The following is a 19,333-nucleotide window of genomic DNA, read 5'->3' as shown; positions in this document are numbered from 1 at the left end:
AAAAAATAGTCACGTTTTCCACAAAAATAGTAAGCAGCGCTGATAATAATCAGCATATTCAAATTATTTCTGAAGAATCGTGTGACACTGAAGACAGGGATACTGATTCATCTTTGCCATCACAGGTGTTAAAGATAGAAAACAGACTCTTTGTGATTATATTTTATAATATTTCTGTTTTGTGACCAAATAAATCCAGCCTGAAGTGCACTTGCTCTTTTTCATGTCAAAATGAAAGTGAACAGAGCATGAAATCTAGTGTGACCGCCTCTTAAGCCACCTTTCCACCATCTGCAACATTTACATACGACTGTCACATTTCACACCCTGGTGGCAATCACAGGGTACTTTGAATCAGCGATTATAATGAATTTAAATGAATGTGTGAATATATCCACACAAAAATAAAATGACCCCCAATACATGTCAAATAAAAACACATTTAAATTACTTGGGCCGATAAATTCTAAATAAGTATTAAAGGACTTTATTATACAGCTCTCTGATTTATTACATTTGTTCCTTATTGGTGAATCATGATATTCCATCAATTGGTTAAACTAATAACACACGGTCATCCGGGTACTTCGAATCAGCTTGATCAGGGGTGCCCAAATATTTTCTTATAAAAAACCAAACTTGATTGAGGGCTGTGGGTCAAAGTTAAATATACCAAAGCGTATTATATCAAATTAGCCATGGATAATTTCCTACTTTATTTGCTAATATTTCAAAATAACTAGAAATGTTGCTTTAAAACATATTAATTAATAATGCAGTATAATTTCTACCATTTTATAATGAACTTATTATAGTAAAAACATAAACAATCCTATTTATAACACAATGGAGTTCAATGCTGAATACGCTAGTGGAGCTGCTTCTGCCTTTGTCTTGATTTGCTCACCGATGTCTTGTGCATTGTCCTCTACCTGACAGTATTTACATTTTAAAAGTCTGATTTATTAACATCATTTAAATGAAACATTTAATTTTAGTTGGCTTTTTTTGTAGCTCCTCAATTAAACAAAGAAACAAAAGATTTAGTTCGATACGAAATGATGATCTCTGTCAAAGCAATTTACCTCAACCAACTCCCCATCATTCTCCCTCTCCTTTCAGATGGGATGGTGGGCCAAATCAAAGGTTACCATGAGACAACTTTGGCTTGCGGGCCCTGCTTTGGTCACCTCTGATCTTGACTGTAAGTGAATATATTCACATACATGCTTATCTGTCACATAACCATTCTTGACTGTTTGGCACCATCTTGTGGCAAGCTTTCCATGTAAAAAAAAAAAGAGTTAACTATTAGAGCTTAGATCATTATTTTGTGTCTAATTGTTTACTTCATTAGAAATAGTAGCAGCGGTGTAATTATCAGGATAGTGTACATCTAGCGAGTTGTTTTTGCAGAATTAAGTCCTTTATACTTATACAGGAGCCCTACGTGAAAAAGAATGCATGGCTTTATTCTCCGAGAACAATCCCTTACTTTTACTATGAGGCTGTTGAATGCTTGATTTTGATTGGCTGGTGAACATTCCCTGGAGTCTTTCACATATCACATCAAATCTAAATGGAGAATGTGAGACGCACAGTTTCCTCTACCAAATTCAACTTGCGCTCCTGTGGCATCTGATGTTGCTTACCAGTCATCAGCTGTGCTCTCCACTGTAAAATTTAAGTCAGTAATCCTTATTACCTTTGGCTTTTTCTTGTTCACTCAACTTTTGGAAAACATCAGCTGCACTGACCTAAAATAATTTGTCAGTAATACAAAAACATTTAGTTGGTTTAACATTATATTATTAATTTTCTGGAGAGACTACTCTGTAACAAAACTTTAACTTTAAATTGGGCCAGCTGAACATTTTTCGTAGGTGAGTGAACAAAAAACATAATCCTTATTTCCTTTCGTGTTTTCTCGTGTACTACACATTTTTTTAACCTTTAATTGATAGAACAGTACTTAGTATAAACAGGAAAGTTTGAGCAGAGGAGAGAGGTGAAGGATCGGCATAGGACCTCGAGGCAGGAATCGGACTCGGGTCGCCTTGAACACCGGATTGCCATGTGTCGACACACTAACCACTACACAATTGGCGCTGACGTGTACTCAACTTTTGAAAACATCAGTTGCACTGACCTAAAATGTCTGAAGTTGAGTGAACAAAAAAACTCTTTTGGACATTGGTACTAAGAAATAATACATTATCAGAACAAACAAACATAGTTTAAATGAAAAAACAGGAAGGCATGCTTCACATGTGCAGCATTACAAAGCATGTTTCCCTGTTTGTCCTGCCATGTTTTGATCCTTGTCTTGTTTATCGTTATTGTTGTTTTACCTCCTGTCCTGTTTCTAATTCTGTGTCTTAATAAATGTTTTGTCAACATTAGTCTCTGTTTTATTTATTTTTTTTATTGAACTATGTTTGTTTGTTCTGATAATATACTTCAGGCATTCCAGTTCTGCAGACAAAACAATGTTCAGTTGGCACAACTTAAAAGTTTTGTTACATAGTTCACCTCTCCAGAAACAAATAATCTGATGTTAACCCAACTAAATGTTTTTTGTATTACTGACAAAGTTTTTAAGTTAGTGCAGCTGATGTTTTCAAAAGTTGAGTGAACAAGAAAAAGCCAAAGGAAATAAGAATTATGTTTTGTATTTGTTTTTTGTTGAACTGACTAAACATTTTTCACAGTGCAAGGAGCCACCACTGACAAACCCTTGCTTTAACTCTGATACATGCTTTATTTTCATAAAAAAAGAAGAAAAGTGCTGCAGTGTTTGCATGCTCTGTGTTTGTTGAGGTAATTATTATGTTATAACTGAAATGTTTAACACACAAAAGGAAAAGCTGATTAGTCGGCTCTTGTCACACGATGTTTAGTGCACTAGTGGCATTCTGTAAAGTTGAGATGTTTTCAACTTGCTGCCTGGAAAAAGAGAGCGCATCGCTCTCTATTTGCACTTGCTTGCCACACATCTGCATTTGAAATAAACTATGATGGGCAGTTTTTTTTTAGATAAACACACAGGTTAAGTAGTTGTTCCAGTCAGATTTTTAACCACATTACAGTTCCATGTCACTATGCTGAATGATTTCAGTCATTTCACTGTTTAAAACTGTCAAAAATCCTAATCCAAACAAAACAGAAGGTTCTGGATGACGTGTAAGAAACTAGTCCTATACACAGGAGCACTTTGAGGACAAAAGCTGACAAATGTCTTGAAATACAACATTTTTAACAGTGTCTTTAGGAGTGATAACCATAGGTGTAAGTGGAATAATTGAGCCAGTGAATTAATAGAAAATACACCTCGGTTATTCCAGGTATACACCATTTTGAAGGATGTAAACAATAACAATGGTCCCAATGTATTTCCTGTTTTACATTTTTAATTTCCATAGCTTCCGATAATCCAAAAAAAGCCACACATTGATAAATAATGTTATGAGAGCTGTTTTACCGTCAAGTTTTGATTGAATTGCCTCTTGTTACAGTTATGAAGTAGTTTGATAACAAGCAGGAAATGTTTATGAGCCAGTGACATGACCACATTGAAATGGTCTATTCCAAGTCAAGCCCCTGTGGTCAATTAATTCTCACATAAAAATTCTGTGACTTATTCATAACCAGCATTTTATAGAAACAGCATTTTCTTGATAATGTTAGAGGGAAAATACTGGTAAAATAAAGTAATATTAACATAGCGCTTATTAAATACAACATTTCTGGTTGGACAGTCGCATAACCCAAATGGTGCTCAAATCTGATCCAAAATAAAAAAGACTTTTGGCCTGCTTTTTGCTTGTCAGAGATAGTGAAAAGGCAGCTTTAGCAGTAAAATGTACCTGTCCCGAACTTCTTTTCTGTTTCAAAACCTAGTGAGCTCTACATAGGCAGCATTTTTAAGGCACCATAGGCACACTTCTGCCTTCTATGATACGTTCCTCCTGTTCAGATTCTAAGGCAGCACTGCATGTATGGAGAAAACAATCCCAGAATGCACCGCGACATGAGTCAGTCTATTAATTCCATGGTAGGCAATGCAAGAAATATCAATAAATACTTAAGTATTAGTCAAAAAGTTGAATCTGATTAAACACAGGCTCTGTCACCCAGTATTTGTGTGAGCTACGTATCAGTTTCACGTTATCCTAGTCTTTTTTGAGGTTCTGTTTCAGTTAATGTAGGCATTAAATAGCAAGGCAGCTCACTTGGTTTTGAAAGAAGCCTACAAATTACCAGTAATCCTGACTGCATTTAAGACCAGATCAAATTCAGTGTCATACAGTTATTCGTTAGCAGCACCTACTTATAAAATGTAATGTACTGTGATGTTTAGTAAAACCTGATCAAAGAGCCAAACGACTCTTAATAATTACACACTGACTGACTGCAGGTAGATCGAAATAGTTGGCATTGTAAATGTTTCACTATACCTACTTGAAACTGATTTGGTCAAATATTCCCTGTTTTGCAGTAAGGGCTGATGGGATACATCTGTGAACACGAGAGGTTTCAGAGCTACTTGTTCTCTATAAGTGTCTGCACTTTGCACACCAGGTCTCGAGACAGAGTCAGGATCTGCTTGATATTGTGATGCTCAGCCATTTCTGAAATATAAAAAAACAGGACATAATTATTCAAATCAACTGTCTAGTGAACTGAATAACCTAGAAATAATTAAACAAATAGCCATAATGCATTTTATCCCCTCCAAGAAAGTAAAAATAATATCACATCACTACAATCAGCATCAAATGTAACGGTACAACAGAAATAATAGTAGATAAATATTTAAAATTATTAATTTTAATATTTAAAAAAATTCATTTGTAACAATTAGTTAAAAGTCTGCGTGAACTGGAAGTTCCTGCAGCTTTTATGACAATATTATAATGCATTTCCAACTGAAACGGAAAATTGAGTAGGAGGTGTATTTTGTATTTGTGTTCCACCTCTTTTCATTTAATAGCGTCTTTGCAGAAGTACTTATAATGTTCAGTAACCCAGTTCAACTGTATGCAGTTACAAAATCATCATGTTTAAGGTCATTTTCTTTCCACAAAATTAATGATCTTTACTGCCTGATTGATATACAATATAAAGTGGGTCTCAGACTGTACAGGGAGCACTGCATTACATACCATTGTTCCGCACCATGTCTTTAAAATATGAAAATTTATTTTACCCCAGTATTTTCAATACAATGTCTGTTCGCCTGCTGCTTCTGACGGTGCTTTTCATCTCGTTTTATGCTTGAACAACTCATCGTGAGGTTCATTGTCATCAAAGCAGATGACCTAATGGTTTGCGCCTTCATTGCTCATCATTGTGCACAAGGAGCAGTAACTGCTTCATTCCGGATGTCATTCAGGGATGTAACTGTAGACTTACCATAGGCTATTGTGTATATAATATAATGATATTGTGTAGTTCTATAATGTGCACGTATGACGAAGCCACTAACAATATAGAAGCTAATGAAATTGTTTTAAATGTGTGCGGATGTGCACTCTTTCCGCTTTCAAAATTTCATGTCACGACCACGTGCGCTCTAGGTACATTATAAATACAGCCAGGACACACATTTGTTATTATCTTCTGCAAGTTATCTGTCCTTATATCATTTACATTTACATTTAGTCATTTAGCAGACGCTTTTATCCAAAGCGACTTACAAATGAGGACAAGGAAGCAATTTACACAACTATAAGAGCAGCAGTGAACAAGCGCTATAGACAAGTTTCAGGCGTGTAAAAGTCTAAGAAGCAAAACATTAGTAGAAATTTTTTTTTTTTTTAAGAGAGAGAGAGAGAGAGAGAGAGAGAGAGAGAGAAAGAGGGCTCAGTTACTCATTTATGTAGTGCTGCAACTAGGCACCTCAATTTTCATACCTGAAAGTTTCGTAAGTTTAGATGACTAGTAGTTTATTTATCACGTTGAATAAAGAGTTTACTAAATTACAGGAAAAAATATATTCTGTGGACACAAGAGCACTAAATCGAGTTAGTGGCTCCATCTAGTGGTGGTGTGTAGATCTGTCTTGACATTTAAGTACAAAGTACTGTATAAACCTTTTAAATAGACCTTTAAAGCTTTTAAAAACTTTTTGAAACTAATAAAACAAAAAATAAACTTAAATTGTGTCAATATCTACATATTTTAATGATACTTCTGTTTAGCCATTATTCTTGTTATTATTAGTTGTAGTTATTGCTCCACTTACTTGTATTTAAAGAGTTTGAGTAGTTACAGGTATAAATCGTCAAATAAAACTTCTGACCATATTCCGCATGCTAATATGACTGAGAACATGCTGAGAACCATTTATATGATTGAATTATTTGTTTATGAAAATATTGTTTCGTTCACATTTTCATAAAAAGTGCACAATAAATGAATTGGCATGAGTTTGATAGTGATTTTGTAGCAAAAATTAGACTTTCAAATTAGTTTATGTCCCAACACCCTCTTTTCCCAAAAACAGGTTGCAGACATTGAGATGTATGTTAAACGAGTGCCTATGAAGAAGTATTTACCATTAAAAAACTTGATGATGTCAGTGAAGTCCATATTGTTCTCCAGGATGATGTCTCTGTAGATCTCCACCAACGAAAGAGCAATAAAGAGCACAAAATGGCTGGAGGAAACACACTTAGCAGCCCAGATGGTCTCCCAAACAGCGAACACATCATCATACACCAACTCTGAGGAGTCCAAACACAGATGTTAAGACAAGGAAGACACCTTCTTATGAGGAGGTATACAAATAATATACTCATTACTGTATATTGTGAACAGCAGAGGGAGCTGTCATTTCTAACAATCATTTAATTAGCTTGGCCTTGGGCAGAATCTCATTATTTCATTTATTATTACAATATATACAGCCTTTAGCATGTCCAGAGCCTTGTGTTGACCTAATATTAATGTAATCGGTTTTAAATGACTGAGTCTCAATCGACGAGGTTATTTCAATTGCTAGTTAGGAGACTGAACATTCATTATAAATCATTAAGCAGAATATGGCTTCATGTTACGCACTTAATGCATTTATACTAGTGATACGTTTAGATTTACTGAATGCCAATTTGTAACTATCAGTTTCTTTATATACGTTTTAGCAAAATACATCATTACCTCTTTTAAAGTCAAGAAGAAACCAGCGATAGCAGAAGTAGAAGTGAGTGTAGTCTCCATTCTGATGCATCAGCTCAAACAACTCTGCGTCTAGAATCTAATTCCAAACAGAGTTTACACATCCATACAGCAGATTTAAAAGATGTTTTTGAACACATATGATAGAAAAATTGTAACCTGGATCAGAGATCTCATGTTGGCGAAATGAGTGTCCATCGCTCCTCCGTGAGGAAAATTCTGATTCATTCTTTTCATTAGTTCAGTGAAACAACTGAAAGCCATGGCCTCTAAAAGGTTCAATGAGAACTGATATGAGAAAAGCAAACATGTAATAAAGTTTCTTTATATAAAGAATGAATAAAGCGCATGCTCACCGTCATCCAGAATAACTAGCAGGGGAGCGAGTAGGTCGCACATGCCCTGGACATATCCAATTTCAAGGTGCTGCCAAACATAACTGCAGAAAGAGTCGGTCAATAGAGAGATATTTGAGCTGCAGCACAACACAATCTGTACAGAGAGCTCTTTATTGTTTGCCATCCAGTTTCTGAGGATTTCTGAGTTATTGCTAGGATGGTTTCTGCTGTTTTTTTTTTTTCAATGATTTCAACAGAATTTACTAAATCAAATAACCCATGTCTACGTGTCTATAATATTTCCACCCCTAGTCAAATGTGAATGTATGTTTTAACATTTGCCAGATAAAGTTAATTACTATGAGTCCAATTAGGAAATAAAAAAGAATTTACTTTAACAACAAATCTTTTCAATTCAATAAACAGTTTTTTCTTTATAAACGGCAGAAATTAAATTAATCCATCCTATATCACCTGTGCAAAAAATTTAATTAATATAAATGGTCATTTGAAATGCAATTTTAAAAGTGAATAAAGACATCACTATAATAAAATGTACAGTATTTACACAATTTTTTAAAAATATTAAATTATATATTTTTATTCAAAGAATAAGCATTTAGAGTAATGCAGGAACATGCATTACAGTTTTTTACAGACGCTAGGACACATTTCTCAATACTTATGTCACTTTTCCAAAACGCTTCACACAGTGAGCACAACAGAAGTCAATGTGGGCTAAACTAACGATCAATTTTCATTGTTATCATGTTATCATTGTTATCAATTATCATGACTAACATCTCTCAAATTTCATGAATTCTTTTCTCACTCAACACACAACAACTGCCAAAAATCTTTGTATGTTAAGGACATTTTGCACATGCTTACATACTGTTTTCAAAACTGTTAAACTTATGTTCAAAACAATAACATAATGAAAAATGATTAAGTCAGCAAAATTCAACCGCAATATTATATTGAAACATGTTTCAAATCTAAAAATGCAGTTTATCCAGCCAGATTAGCATTACTATTGTATCTGTATCAGTGGATGGTGTGTATACAAATTCTTGTATTTTGGAATTACTTAGTGCTAAAAAATTTAAATAAATAAACAACATAAAATATTGACAAATTCTGCATCATGTCTGATTCATTCCAGTAACATATATTGCAGTTATAAACAATATATGTTGCAATAATAACACTGTAATGCTACATGTTGTTAGTGTTTTTTAGGTCATTGTATTGTGGGTGACACCTTTGCTAGTGTTCTGGAAGAATGAGTTTATTTGAGACCTGAATAAAGTGTTTTGGTAGGTGTAGTGCATTTTGAATGTGAAATGAACTGCTTTGCCAAGCTGAAAGCCGGTTAGGAGAATTGTTTGAAGAGTTTTGCAAAAGTGAACTAAGTTTTGAAGTATTGAGTGTCCATCTGTAAAAAAAAACTATAATAACAGAAGCATAGGACACTAAAGACTGGGGAAATGTGTGCTGGAAATTCCCTAGTATTTTTTGCAGGAATAAAAAATACATACTTAAATTCTAATATTTTTTCAATTTTTTCAATTTTTTTTGTTAAAGAGCACCTATGATTAAAATCAACTTTTGTAAGCTGTTTGGACAGAATTGTCTGTATGTATAGTGTGTGCACTACTGGATATATGTGTGTGTCGTACTAGAGTGATATAAACCCAACAAGTCTCTTTTTAAAAATTTCCTGACGTTAAAATAGAACCCAAAATCCCAGTGATTTTGAGGCCCACCGCAACGTGACGTAGGAGTGCAGTTTTCCCCGTCCACCGAATTGATTGACAGGTGCCATGTTTCTATAATAACATGTAAGCACATGTCCACAGAACATTATTTTTTGCAAAGAAACTGGGATTAAAATATTTGTTTCAACTCTCTGTGATTTTTCTAAGTTTTATGAATTTAAAAGGTTTTTAAAACAGCATGTTTGTAATTAAGACAGTAAAATCACTATGTAATTCTTAACCGCTATAATCACCACGGCTGCATGGTGTCAGTAAATGCGCACAAATGTGTATGTGTGTGTGACTCAACATTTCAGAAAGGCTTGAATAAACTCCACCGCAAATACATAAAACTTAATCATATTTCAGCTGAGAAGCAGCTCATTTGGATTTAAAGCCACAGGCTACAAAAACAGCTACAATGCATTCAGACACCAAAATGAGCAAATTCTGAAGGCTATAATAAATTATCTGATGGGTATTTTGAGCTGGAACTTTACAGAAACATTCCAGAGACACCGAAGGCTTATCTTACAACTTGTAAAAGGGGTAAAATAGGTGCCCTTTAAATGAATACAGACTTGATAAGCTTTCAAAAACAAAACAATTTTAATCATAATGTATCCTACAGTGACTGATAATGATAAACCAAAAATAACACTACACACTAAACCATTCCAGCTTGTTTCAAACCAAATTTGGGTCAAATATGGACTAACTTAACTATTTGGATTAAAAGTATTTAAAAAAGCAGTTTGGTAGGTTTATATTTGGCTCAAAACAACTCAGCGTTTTTTTTAGACCATAATATTGGCCAACAAATTTAATATGGTATCCATACACATTGCCCATCCATTCCTGAAAACATAACACACTTCTACTCAAGCCATATGATCTAGAGCAGGGGTTCTCAAACTTGGTCCTGGAGGTCCAGTGTCCTGCAGATTTTAGCTCCAACGTGCCTCAACACACTTGCAAGGATGTTTCTAGAAAGCCTAGTACACAGGTGTCAAAGTCAGTTCAAGGAGGGCTGCAGCTCGGCACAGTTTAGTTCCAACCCTAATTGAACACATATGATCCAACTAATTGAGTCCTATAGGCTTGATTGAAACCTACAGGTAAGTGTGTTGGAGCAGGATTGGAACTAAACTGTGCAGGGCTGTGGCCCTCCAGGAACTAAGTTTGACACCCCTGGCCTAGAAAGAGCTTGATTAGTTAGCCCAGGTGTGTTTGATTAGGGTTGGAGCTAAAAAGGAGATTGAGTATGTTTACATACGGACACCAATAATCCGATTTTAATACGATTAAGACAATACTCTGATTAAGAGTCTACCATGTAAACAGCATTTTTTGATTAATGTAATCTGATTAAGGTCATAATCGAAGTAAATAGAAATTGAAATTGAAAGACATGTGGAGTAGCCGATTTTAGTCACATTATTAAAGTGCAGTACAGACATTTAAACATCGCAATCATACTATTACTGTCGTGAAGGATTTTTGGATAGTCTATACAGACACAGCTGTTTGACGCTATTCTCTGCACCTACCGAGATGGTGAAGGACCACAGAAACCCACATCTCAAAATGCGGAGGTTTTTCCCATACGGCGTGCGCTATCAAACCCTATTAAAACTACACTCTTCCAGCAGTTCATACTCGCATCCAATATCATGTTTGTCAAGGGGGGCATGCATGAAATATTCCTGAATGAAAGTGAAAGTGCCAAACTGCAGTTAAAGTTAACAAATTGCAAACGAAACACCCGAAATTACATGAAACTTCAGAGGAAACATGGATAGCACGGTGATGCAATGATGTTAATTTAATTATGTGCTAAACAAGTAAAACAGGATCATGAAAGGAACATTCAAAAGCAACTCAGGTAAACACCTTAATCATATTATTGTCTTATTCAAATTAAGGCAAATAATTCGATTACTGATGTCCATGTAAACCTGGTCATTGAGAACCCCTGATCTAGAGTATCATTCATATCTGGAGCTGAAACACTGAAACGCAATGTAGAAATTGTTCTGTTACCTGCACATGATGTTGCGCAGTTTCTCCAAGTTAGCAGGTGTGAAGTACCAATAATTCCGGTCGCAGCGCTGAACATCTTTATCTATGCGATGCAGATTTAGAGTGTACATGTCCAAAAGCTCTTGCTGCAAATACATGGGTATCAGACCATGAATATTCAACTTGATTCACATAACAATTCTATTAACATCAAAATAACCAGTGCTTACAGAATAAGTGGTCCCTATAGAGGAAACCGGAGAGGAAGCTTCAATCTTCTCTGTGTTTACAGCCAGTGAATCAAGTTGTGGGCAAAGACTCTCCATCTCCGGCTCCTCAGGGTTCACTTCTACAGAGTTGGGCTTTCCATGAGCTTCCTCCAGTCGGAGCTTCAATGCAGGAATAGTTGCTTGCTCAGTTGTTCTTCTTTTGGGTGAACTTTTCCTTTCCCACACTTTAGCCGAAGGAATCTCTTCCATCTCGATGGCAGAGGGAGACTCGTCTGACTCGGTTTCATCTTGGGCTTCACTCATCTTTCTATTGCTAAAAGCTTCATGGACCAAAGGGACAGTCTCCTCAACCACAGGAGCTTTCCTTTGCATATCTGCTTTTCTTTTTCCTGTCTGTCCAGCTTCATCAGCTAAATCATTGGTCTTCTCATCAATTGGTTTTAACACTCTAACATTGTTCTCCTTATCCATCCATGTCTTAGAGTCTTTATCCTTGCTTGTTTCATTGGTTTTCGTTGTTTCTTTCTCTGTATCGTTGTCCTTTGAAACAGACACCCGAATGTCAGCTACAACCTTCTGTTCAAGCACATCTGATACCTTAAGATCTTTTGCTATCAAAGGTTGCTCTCGGATTGCTGTAATATCTTTAATTCCCTTGTGGGGCCTTTCAATGTCCGCTCTTACTCGAGTCTCATTCATCTTCCGCTCTGCAGGAGTCGATTCCATGACCTCTGTTGCTTTGGGAATATCTGGCTCAGTATGCCGTGTCGGTGCTTCATTTCCCGATGTCAAACATCTCTCTGGAGATTCGCCCACTTCCATTTTGGTCATCGGGCTGTGAGCTGCTGTAGAAGCCACAAAGGCATCTTGGGCTGTTTTTATACTATCCGTTTTGACTTCAGAGTCCTCAGTGGCCTTTTTGCTTTCCTCTGTAACCACTTCATCTAATAACACTTTGTTAAGCTCAGTTTTATTATCTTCTCTTACCCCCTGTTTCATCACCATTTTGGTCTCAGGTTCCTCAGTCTCCTTACCTTCCTCTCTGCAACTCGCAGCCTTTTCCTTTGATGCTGCTAGTTGCGGTTGGGTTTTAAGGTTTGGCTCATGTATCCCGCTGTCTTCTGTGCTCAAGGAGTCTGACTGACCGGAGGTGACAGAGAAGTTTCTGGAAGAGGGGTGGCCGGAGTCTGGAGAGCTGGTGCCATTTTGGGGAGTTCCGTTTGAGATTTTGCAAACCTGTTTGACATCGTCGTTCTTGGGCTCAGACTCGATTTGCTCGACCTCTTCAACAGACTCAAACACCTGGAGAAACAAACCAAAGGGAAGCAAGCTACTCCAAGGGAAGGGCTTCTGGGAAGTAATGAACTACCAGGAAAGTGTGAGGGTGAGGAACATCAGTCAAAGAGGGGCTCCTTTGTTATCACATGCAATTTGAACAAAATCAATAACTTTTTTCAGTGCCCCTGAAGGTTTACATGCATCCTTGCATAAATGGAACATATAAAAATATATTATAATACCAATATCTACCATGATCGCAAGAATACGTGTAAAATTCGTGGATATATTTTTTTACTTTTTAAAAATTGTCATAAAATTGTACTTAAGCCCCCTTGATGGCCCCAAAATGGAGAAGTTAAGCTATTTTGCCTCACTTTGTTTCTTTATGTGACTCGATTTGACTGGGAGACAGCTGAAGATAGACTGAAGATTCTCCGTGGGAGAAGCTCAGACCAGACGCATGCTTTTTCGACAGTTTATGTGGTCAACCAATGCACTGGAATCTCAGCGAACACTTGCTTCACAGACATAAGTCATGTATTCACATAAAGTTTGAAATCTCTACTTTTAAATAAACCAAGTCCACTTAAAAACAAGTTTCCTGGTTTTGTAATCTGTTTGAAAGGAACGCGAGGTACAGTCCGTCCTGTCAAACACACGTCACATGACAGGAACTACTCAAATGCCCACAACTTTAATCAAGACCAAGTTGTGGATTACTTCAGAAGAGCAGCGCGATCTGACGGGGCATTATACAGAGGATGATAATGTGTAACACGGCCATAAATGAGGTTGGTGTCGTGATCTCGTTCCTTTCGAGTGCGTATGCGCATTAGCTTGGGCAACCTGAAAACATGCTGATTTTGTTTGATTCAAAATTTAGAAACGAAGCTTATGAAACAGTTGTTGTTTCATTTATTGGCGAATCCAAATATGTAATGTAATCGTAAGTTTGGCAAATCGTTTTGGAGAATCTGACGTTTCCCCATTCAGACAGAATGCCTGAGCATACTGCCCGAGAGGCGTTTCAAAGATGGCTGCCAAGTGAAATAAATTTTAGGATCTTTGGTACTTTAAATGGGCTTAATTCAAAATACTTGTGCTTTAGTTGATTTCATCAAATGTTAAGAGTATTTTGCATTTGAAACCAAATGGGATTATTACTAGTGCCACCTACTTAGCATTTTCATTCAGCCAACTGTTTTCTGCAGTTGTATTTTCTGCAGTTGTATTTTTGCAGATGTAAAGTCCCTTTAAAGAGCCCATATTATACATGAAATAGGGTCATATTTAGGTTGTAAGGGTCTCCAACAACAGTCTAATATGCATGCAAGGTCAAAAAACACTTTGATGGTCTTATAATCTGCATTTATTTTTACCTAATTATCCCAGCGACTCCCATATGAATCGTTCAGTGATTCATTTGTTCCCAACCCCCTCCTCAGCGCGAAGCTAATCTGCGCTGATTGGACCGATGACAGCCTGATGCGATTGGTCGACACAGACAAGGCTTCAGCACGAGAGTGAAATGCCCAGCTGCTAATCTACAATATAAAAGTAGTCACAGTGCACACACGCTTCATAGTGGATTTTGGCTGCCAGTGGGTGAATGTAAATACAGACGATGGACTAGAAAATACTGACGACTAACTATTTTATTGAGCAAAAAGTCCAAGAACTGGCGAGGAGGTCACAGTCTTCTTGCTCTTTTCACACACACACACACACACACACACACACACACACACACACACACACACACACACACACACACACACACACACACACACACACACAGGGCCTGCGCGTCCATAGAGAAGCGGCTGAATAGAGAGGGCGCGGCGCGGCGCTCAGTTATATCCGCGAATACCCGTGCGTTACACACACGAGGAGACACACACACACACACACAGGGCTGGCGCGTCCATAGAGGAGCGGCGCTCAGTTATCTCCGCGAATACCCGTGCGTTACACACACGAGGAGACACAGACACATACACACACAGGGCCGGCGCGTCCATAGAGGAGCGGCGCTCAGGTTTATCCGCGAATACCCGTGCGTTACACACACGAGGAGACACACACACACACAGGCCAGCGCGTCCATAGAGGAGCGGCGCTCAGTTATATCCGCGAATACCCGTGCGTTACACACACGAGGAGACAATAATATTGAGCTGAAATATTTTGAAACTTGTCCGTTGCATGTGTGTAAACAGCTGACGATCCGTTATCAAAGCGGCACGCGTCGCGTTTTCAACGTGGCTTTACACGCGATATGAGAATATAAAGAGTTAACCTGATACAGCACACGCAGTTACAAGTAACAAAACACAACTAAATACATAATTTGCAAGCTAGAGTAAACGAGGCAATAATTTTAATCGCACTTACTTACACTTGTGAAATGGGGGTAGAAACTGATCCATGATGCACTGATCCATGTTCAGACAGTCTTCACTGATCCTTCCTTTAACAAACTGATGAAGTCTTCTTTGAAAGCATATAGTTTTCAGAAGCACTCAGAACTGCTCAAGGCTGGGCTATATTGCTGATGTTTCATCTTTGATTAGACTGTCCATAATATCCATCTGCACAGCGTGACTTCATTCGACCAGTGTCTGTGTGTGTCTCTGTGTGTGTGTGAGACTTTTTTTTCTGTTAGTGGGCGGGGCCGCAGGTTTCAAATCTCCCAGGTTTGCGCGCCCAACTACTTGTGTTTCGTAGCTGCGTCATCACGAAACACCTAATGACTCGTTATCAAGACGACTCGTTTGAAGCACTATGAGTCGACTCTTTTATAGATGAATCAATAGTTTTAAACACTGTACACTTACAGATTTAAGCCTTAGCTGGATATTTCACTTCACTTAGAGCTATGTTACACACTACATGGAAGGGCATTTTCAAAAACCCATAATATGGGCTCTTTAAGGCAAGTCATTTCACTCGGCGGCCATCTTTGAAACGCCTTTTGGGCAGTATGCTCGGGCATTCCGTCTGAATGGGGAAACATCAAATTCTCCAAAATGGTTAGCCAAGCTCACGATTACATTACATATTTGGAATCTGAATCAAACAAAATTGCCATATTGTCAGGTTGCCCAAGCTAATGTGCATACGCACTCGAAAGGAACGAGATCATGACATCAACCTCATTTACAACCATGTTACACATTATAGTCTTTCAGATAATGCTTTGTCTGATCGCGCTGATCTACTGAAGTAATTCACAACTTGGTCTTGATGGCAAATCTCCTCCAGAAATGGCAGCGACTCTGTGTACAAGTTTGTGGGCTTTTGAGTAGTTGCTGTCATGTGATGTGCGTTTGACAGGACGGACTGTACCTCGCGATCATTTCATACAGATTACAAAACCAAAAAAACTTTTGTTTTTCAAAAGTAGTTGGTTCATTTAAAAGTACAGATTTCAAGCTTTATGTGGATACATTTCTTATGTGAGAAGCAAGTATTTGCTGAGATTCCAGTGTGTTTGTTGAGTAACATGTCTTGTGTATTCTATAGTCTTTGATTTTGTGTAGCATAATTTCAAACCATTATGTTTTTATTTATCATTTTGAAATTAAATACTCTAAATTAAAAAAAAAAAAGCCAGCTAATACATGTAGCCTCTTTGTGTGGATTCTGATAACGTTATCTGAATTTATAATCCTTTAAATGTAATAATTTGAGCAGTTTTTATATACTTGTTATACTTGTTTGTTTATTTATATATATATATATATATATATATATATATATATATATATATATATATATATATATATATATATATATATATATATATATATATATATATATATATATATATATATATATAAGCAGACCCACACTTCAACACCCAAATGTTCAAACCGAATCTACATCCTTGAATAAATTAATGGTCAAAAATCACTTTCATTTTCTCACAATCTCAATTTCACAATACCTCATTTGTCAAGGATTCTCAAACTATTTGTTCAAAGATTTCTTCTTTCTTAAATTGTTCTCTCCTTTGAGCCCAATCTCTTGTGTGTGATCCACAACTTATAGCGCACACTGAAAACAAAAGATCCATTAGCATATCTGAATGCCAGCTCTGGAGGTTTCCTCAGTCCTGATTTTACACACAGTAAGAAAGGCATTGATTTCATTATATTAATCCAAGTAGAGACCATTGATAAACACTGGAAGAACTAATTGATTAACTTGAAGCTCAGTAGCAAAAATGAGAAGGATGTTTCTCATTGACACATTTAGAGAATAATAACCAATCATACACAATTCTGTTGAGCATATGAACGCAATGTCCGATAAGATGTTTAGTCACTGAAAACGGCAGAATTTTTTTGAAATGCACACCCACTAAATTTTGCACTCATGTAATAAACAACAAAGCACAGATACAAAGTATTACGAGTAAGAGATTTTTTTTTGCAGCTTTAGTAACTATAATGTAGTTTTTGTGAAAGTGCATGCAGTAAGTTGAGCTTGAATAAATGTTCTCTCTCAGCAATAGTTTTAATCTTGATGCGATATTGACAGCACAAACCAGCTAAAGCATTAGGAGCTAAGTAGGCATTGTTCAAGGGGAGCCAATGAAGACCATAGGATGGCTTTATGCAAATTTGTTTCATATTTACACAGGAATTGTAGATAACTTGCAGACTTTAGGTCTTATTCACTAATAACTGGTTACGTTTTTCGTATTTATTTGCACATTTGAACTTAGCACAAAAACAATACTGGCTCATTGTGAAAACTTTCCACCGTATACATTTCTGGAGAGCGCTAATTGTGTAGCCAGAGGCACGTATGATATCCCTTTGACTGTCCCTCTACCAAACGGTTGACCATGTATTTAATATTTTAAATAATAGCTTACACACACAGCATTGTTGGTGTGCCAAAAAAAAAAACAAATCAAACAAACATAATCCTGTTTCACGACTACACTTGATTTTGGTTTAATTGTAAAAAAACAAAAACAAAAAAAAAAACAAGAAAACATGTTAAACGAGAATCTGAAATATTTTATGGCATACTTAAAGGTGATTTAGTATTAAAAAATGTTTTATTTTGAATATATTTTTAAAATAAATTGGTCTTATTTTCATATTTTTCATAGTTTATGTATTAAACCTGGTACTTTTACCATAAACGACATATCAACCATTTGGAAGAGGCTGATATTTTAGAAATTATGGGACAAAATGCATTGAGTGCGTTAACTAGTGACATTAGGGGTTAAGAAACGCAACGCATTTTTTTCTTGGTGGGATAGTTAAAGGGTTAAAGCGAACGCTATGGGGGTATGACGCTGCCAATGGCTTGTTTTTTTTCGCGATACCAGCTGACCGCTTACCTCTGTACGAACGGCTTTTCTGCTGTTCCCAGTTTGCCCAGTGGCTCACTGATTATGTTGGTGGACATGAGATGCACAGCGAAATTGACTGCAACACCGAGGTTTGAGTCTGGCAAAGAACGGTTCCAGAAAGCAGATAAAATAAGCAAATAACAGGGTGAGAGGATGGTACGTACTGAAAACGTGGTAAAAATCAGGCGGTGTTGAGGGCTTTTTCTGGATTGCTTTTTGATGACACTTTCAGTTGGGTTTAGGGCTGGGGGTGGGCGGGTCAATCTGTGCTTTTGAAAACACTATCGGTAGGGTTTAGGAAAGGGGGTGGGTGGGGCGTTATTGGTCAGTCAGTCAATCAGTTGACAGCGGCTGCTGGCGGATTTACGTGAGTACAGCTGGTGCGAATGGCACACACTAAAGAAATTTAAGATCTAAAAAAAAAAAAATGTAAACAGCGGCCTCTGGTGGAGTTGCAAAAAAACGTACCTCCTGGGACACACTTCGCACTCTCTAGAAATGTATACATTGGTACATATCCATAACGAGCCTGGGTTGCACAAAAACGTTCTACCTAATTCAGCTGGATGTGAAACACGCTTTCAGTTCTGAAAATTTATGCTCACTTTAGAAAAGACTTTTCAAAAGAGTAGATTGCTTCGAGTTTTATTCTAGCCTAGGCATCCACTGTCTTTTTTTCCAGCTGCAGGTGCACATGAGCGCACCATCAAAACGCGAGGCACAGCAGGAAAATGCGAGACACGTGGCACATAAACAGTGCAAAACACTTGATGCCAATAGAAAACCATTTTAAAAAGACAGCTCTCACCACAATAGAACACATTCGGTATGATCAGTGCCTGAACAGCCATTCATCACTCTCAGGAAACATGTCTGTCCACACACTAAAGACAGTCACTGTGGTCATGCCTCCAACACAAGCTGAGACACAATAATCATCCTTTATATGAGGATATTGTTGAGCAGGTATTACTATTGAGCATTTTTATATAATTTTTTATACATTTATATATTTTTAGGGGTGCTGTGATTAGGATTTTTGCAGTCGATACCTTGTCATGGTGATCGGCTGATACAGATTACCAATTCTGGTGCTTCAAGCTTTATGATAAGCGGGGATCTTTCCTTAGCTAAGAGAATAAATGA

At 37.0% G+C, this 19,333-nt stretch overlaps 1 protein-coding gene across 1 annotated transcript in view; it reads right to left on the bottom strand.

Moving 5' to 3' along the window:
- Positions 1-796: 796 nt before the first annotated feature.
- The window catches only part of sgsm1a (small G protein signaling modulator 1a), a 95,720-nt gene continuing 77,183 nt past the window's right edge, over positions 797-19,333 (bottom strand). Inside the window, 7 exon segments of the mRNA XM_056457528.1 lie at positions 797-4,631; positions 6,561-6,728; positions 7,162-7,258; positions 7,339-7,448; positions 7,536-7,618; positions 11,321-11,445; positions 11,530-12,831. Of these exon segments, the coding sequence (XP_056313503.1) occupies positions 4,543-4,631; positions 6,561-6,728; positions 7,162-7,258; positions 7,339-7,448; positions 7,536-7,618; positions 11,321-11,445; positions 11,530-12,831 (1,974 nt within the window). The 3' untranslated portion in view covers positions 797-4,542.

Source organism: Danio aesculapii, chromosome 5 (genome assembly GCF_903798145.1).
Source record: "Danio aesculapii chromosome 5, fDanAes4.1, whole genome shotgun sequence".
In the NCBI taxonomy this organism is placed as follows: domain Eukaryota; kingdom Metazoa; phylum Chordata; class Actinopteri; order Cypriniformes; family Danionidae; genus Danio; species Danio aesculapii.
The sequence above is the reverse complement of the archived record's forward strand: the minus strand, read 5'-3'. Positions and strand labels throughout refer to the sequence as shown.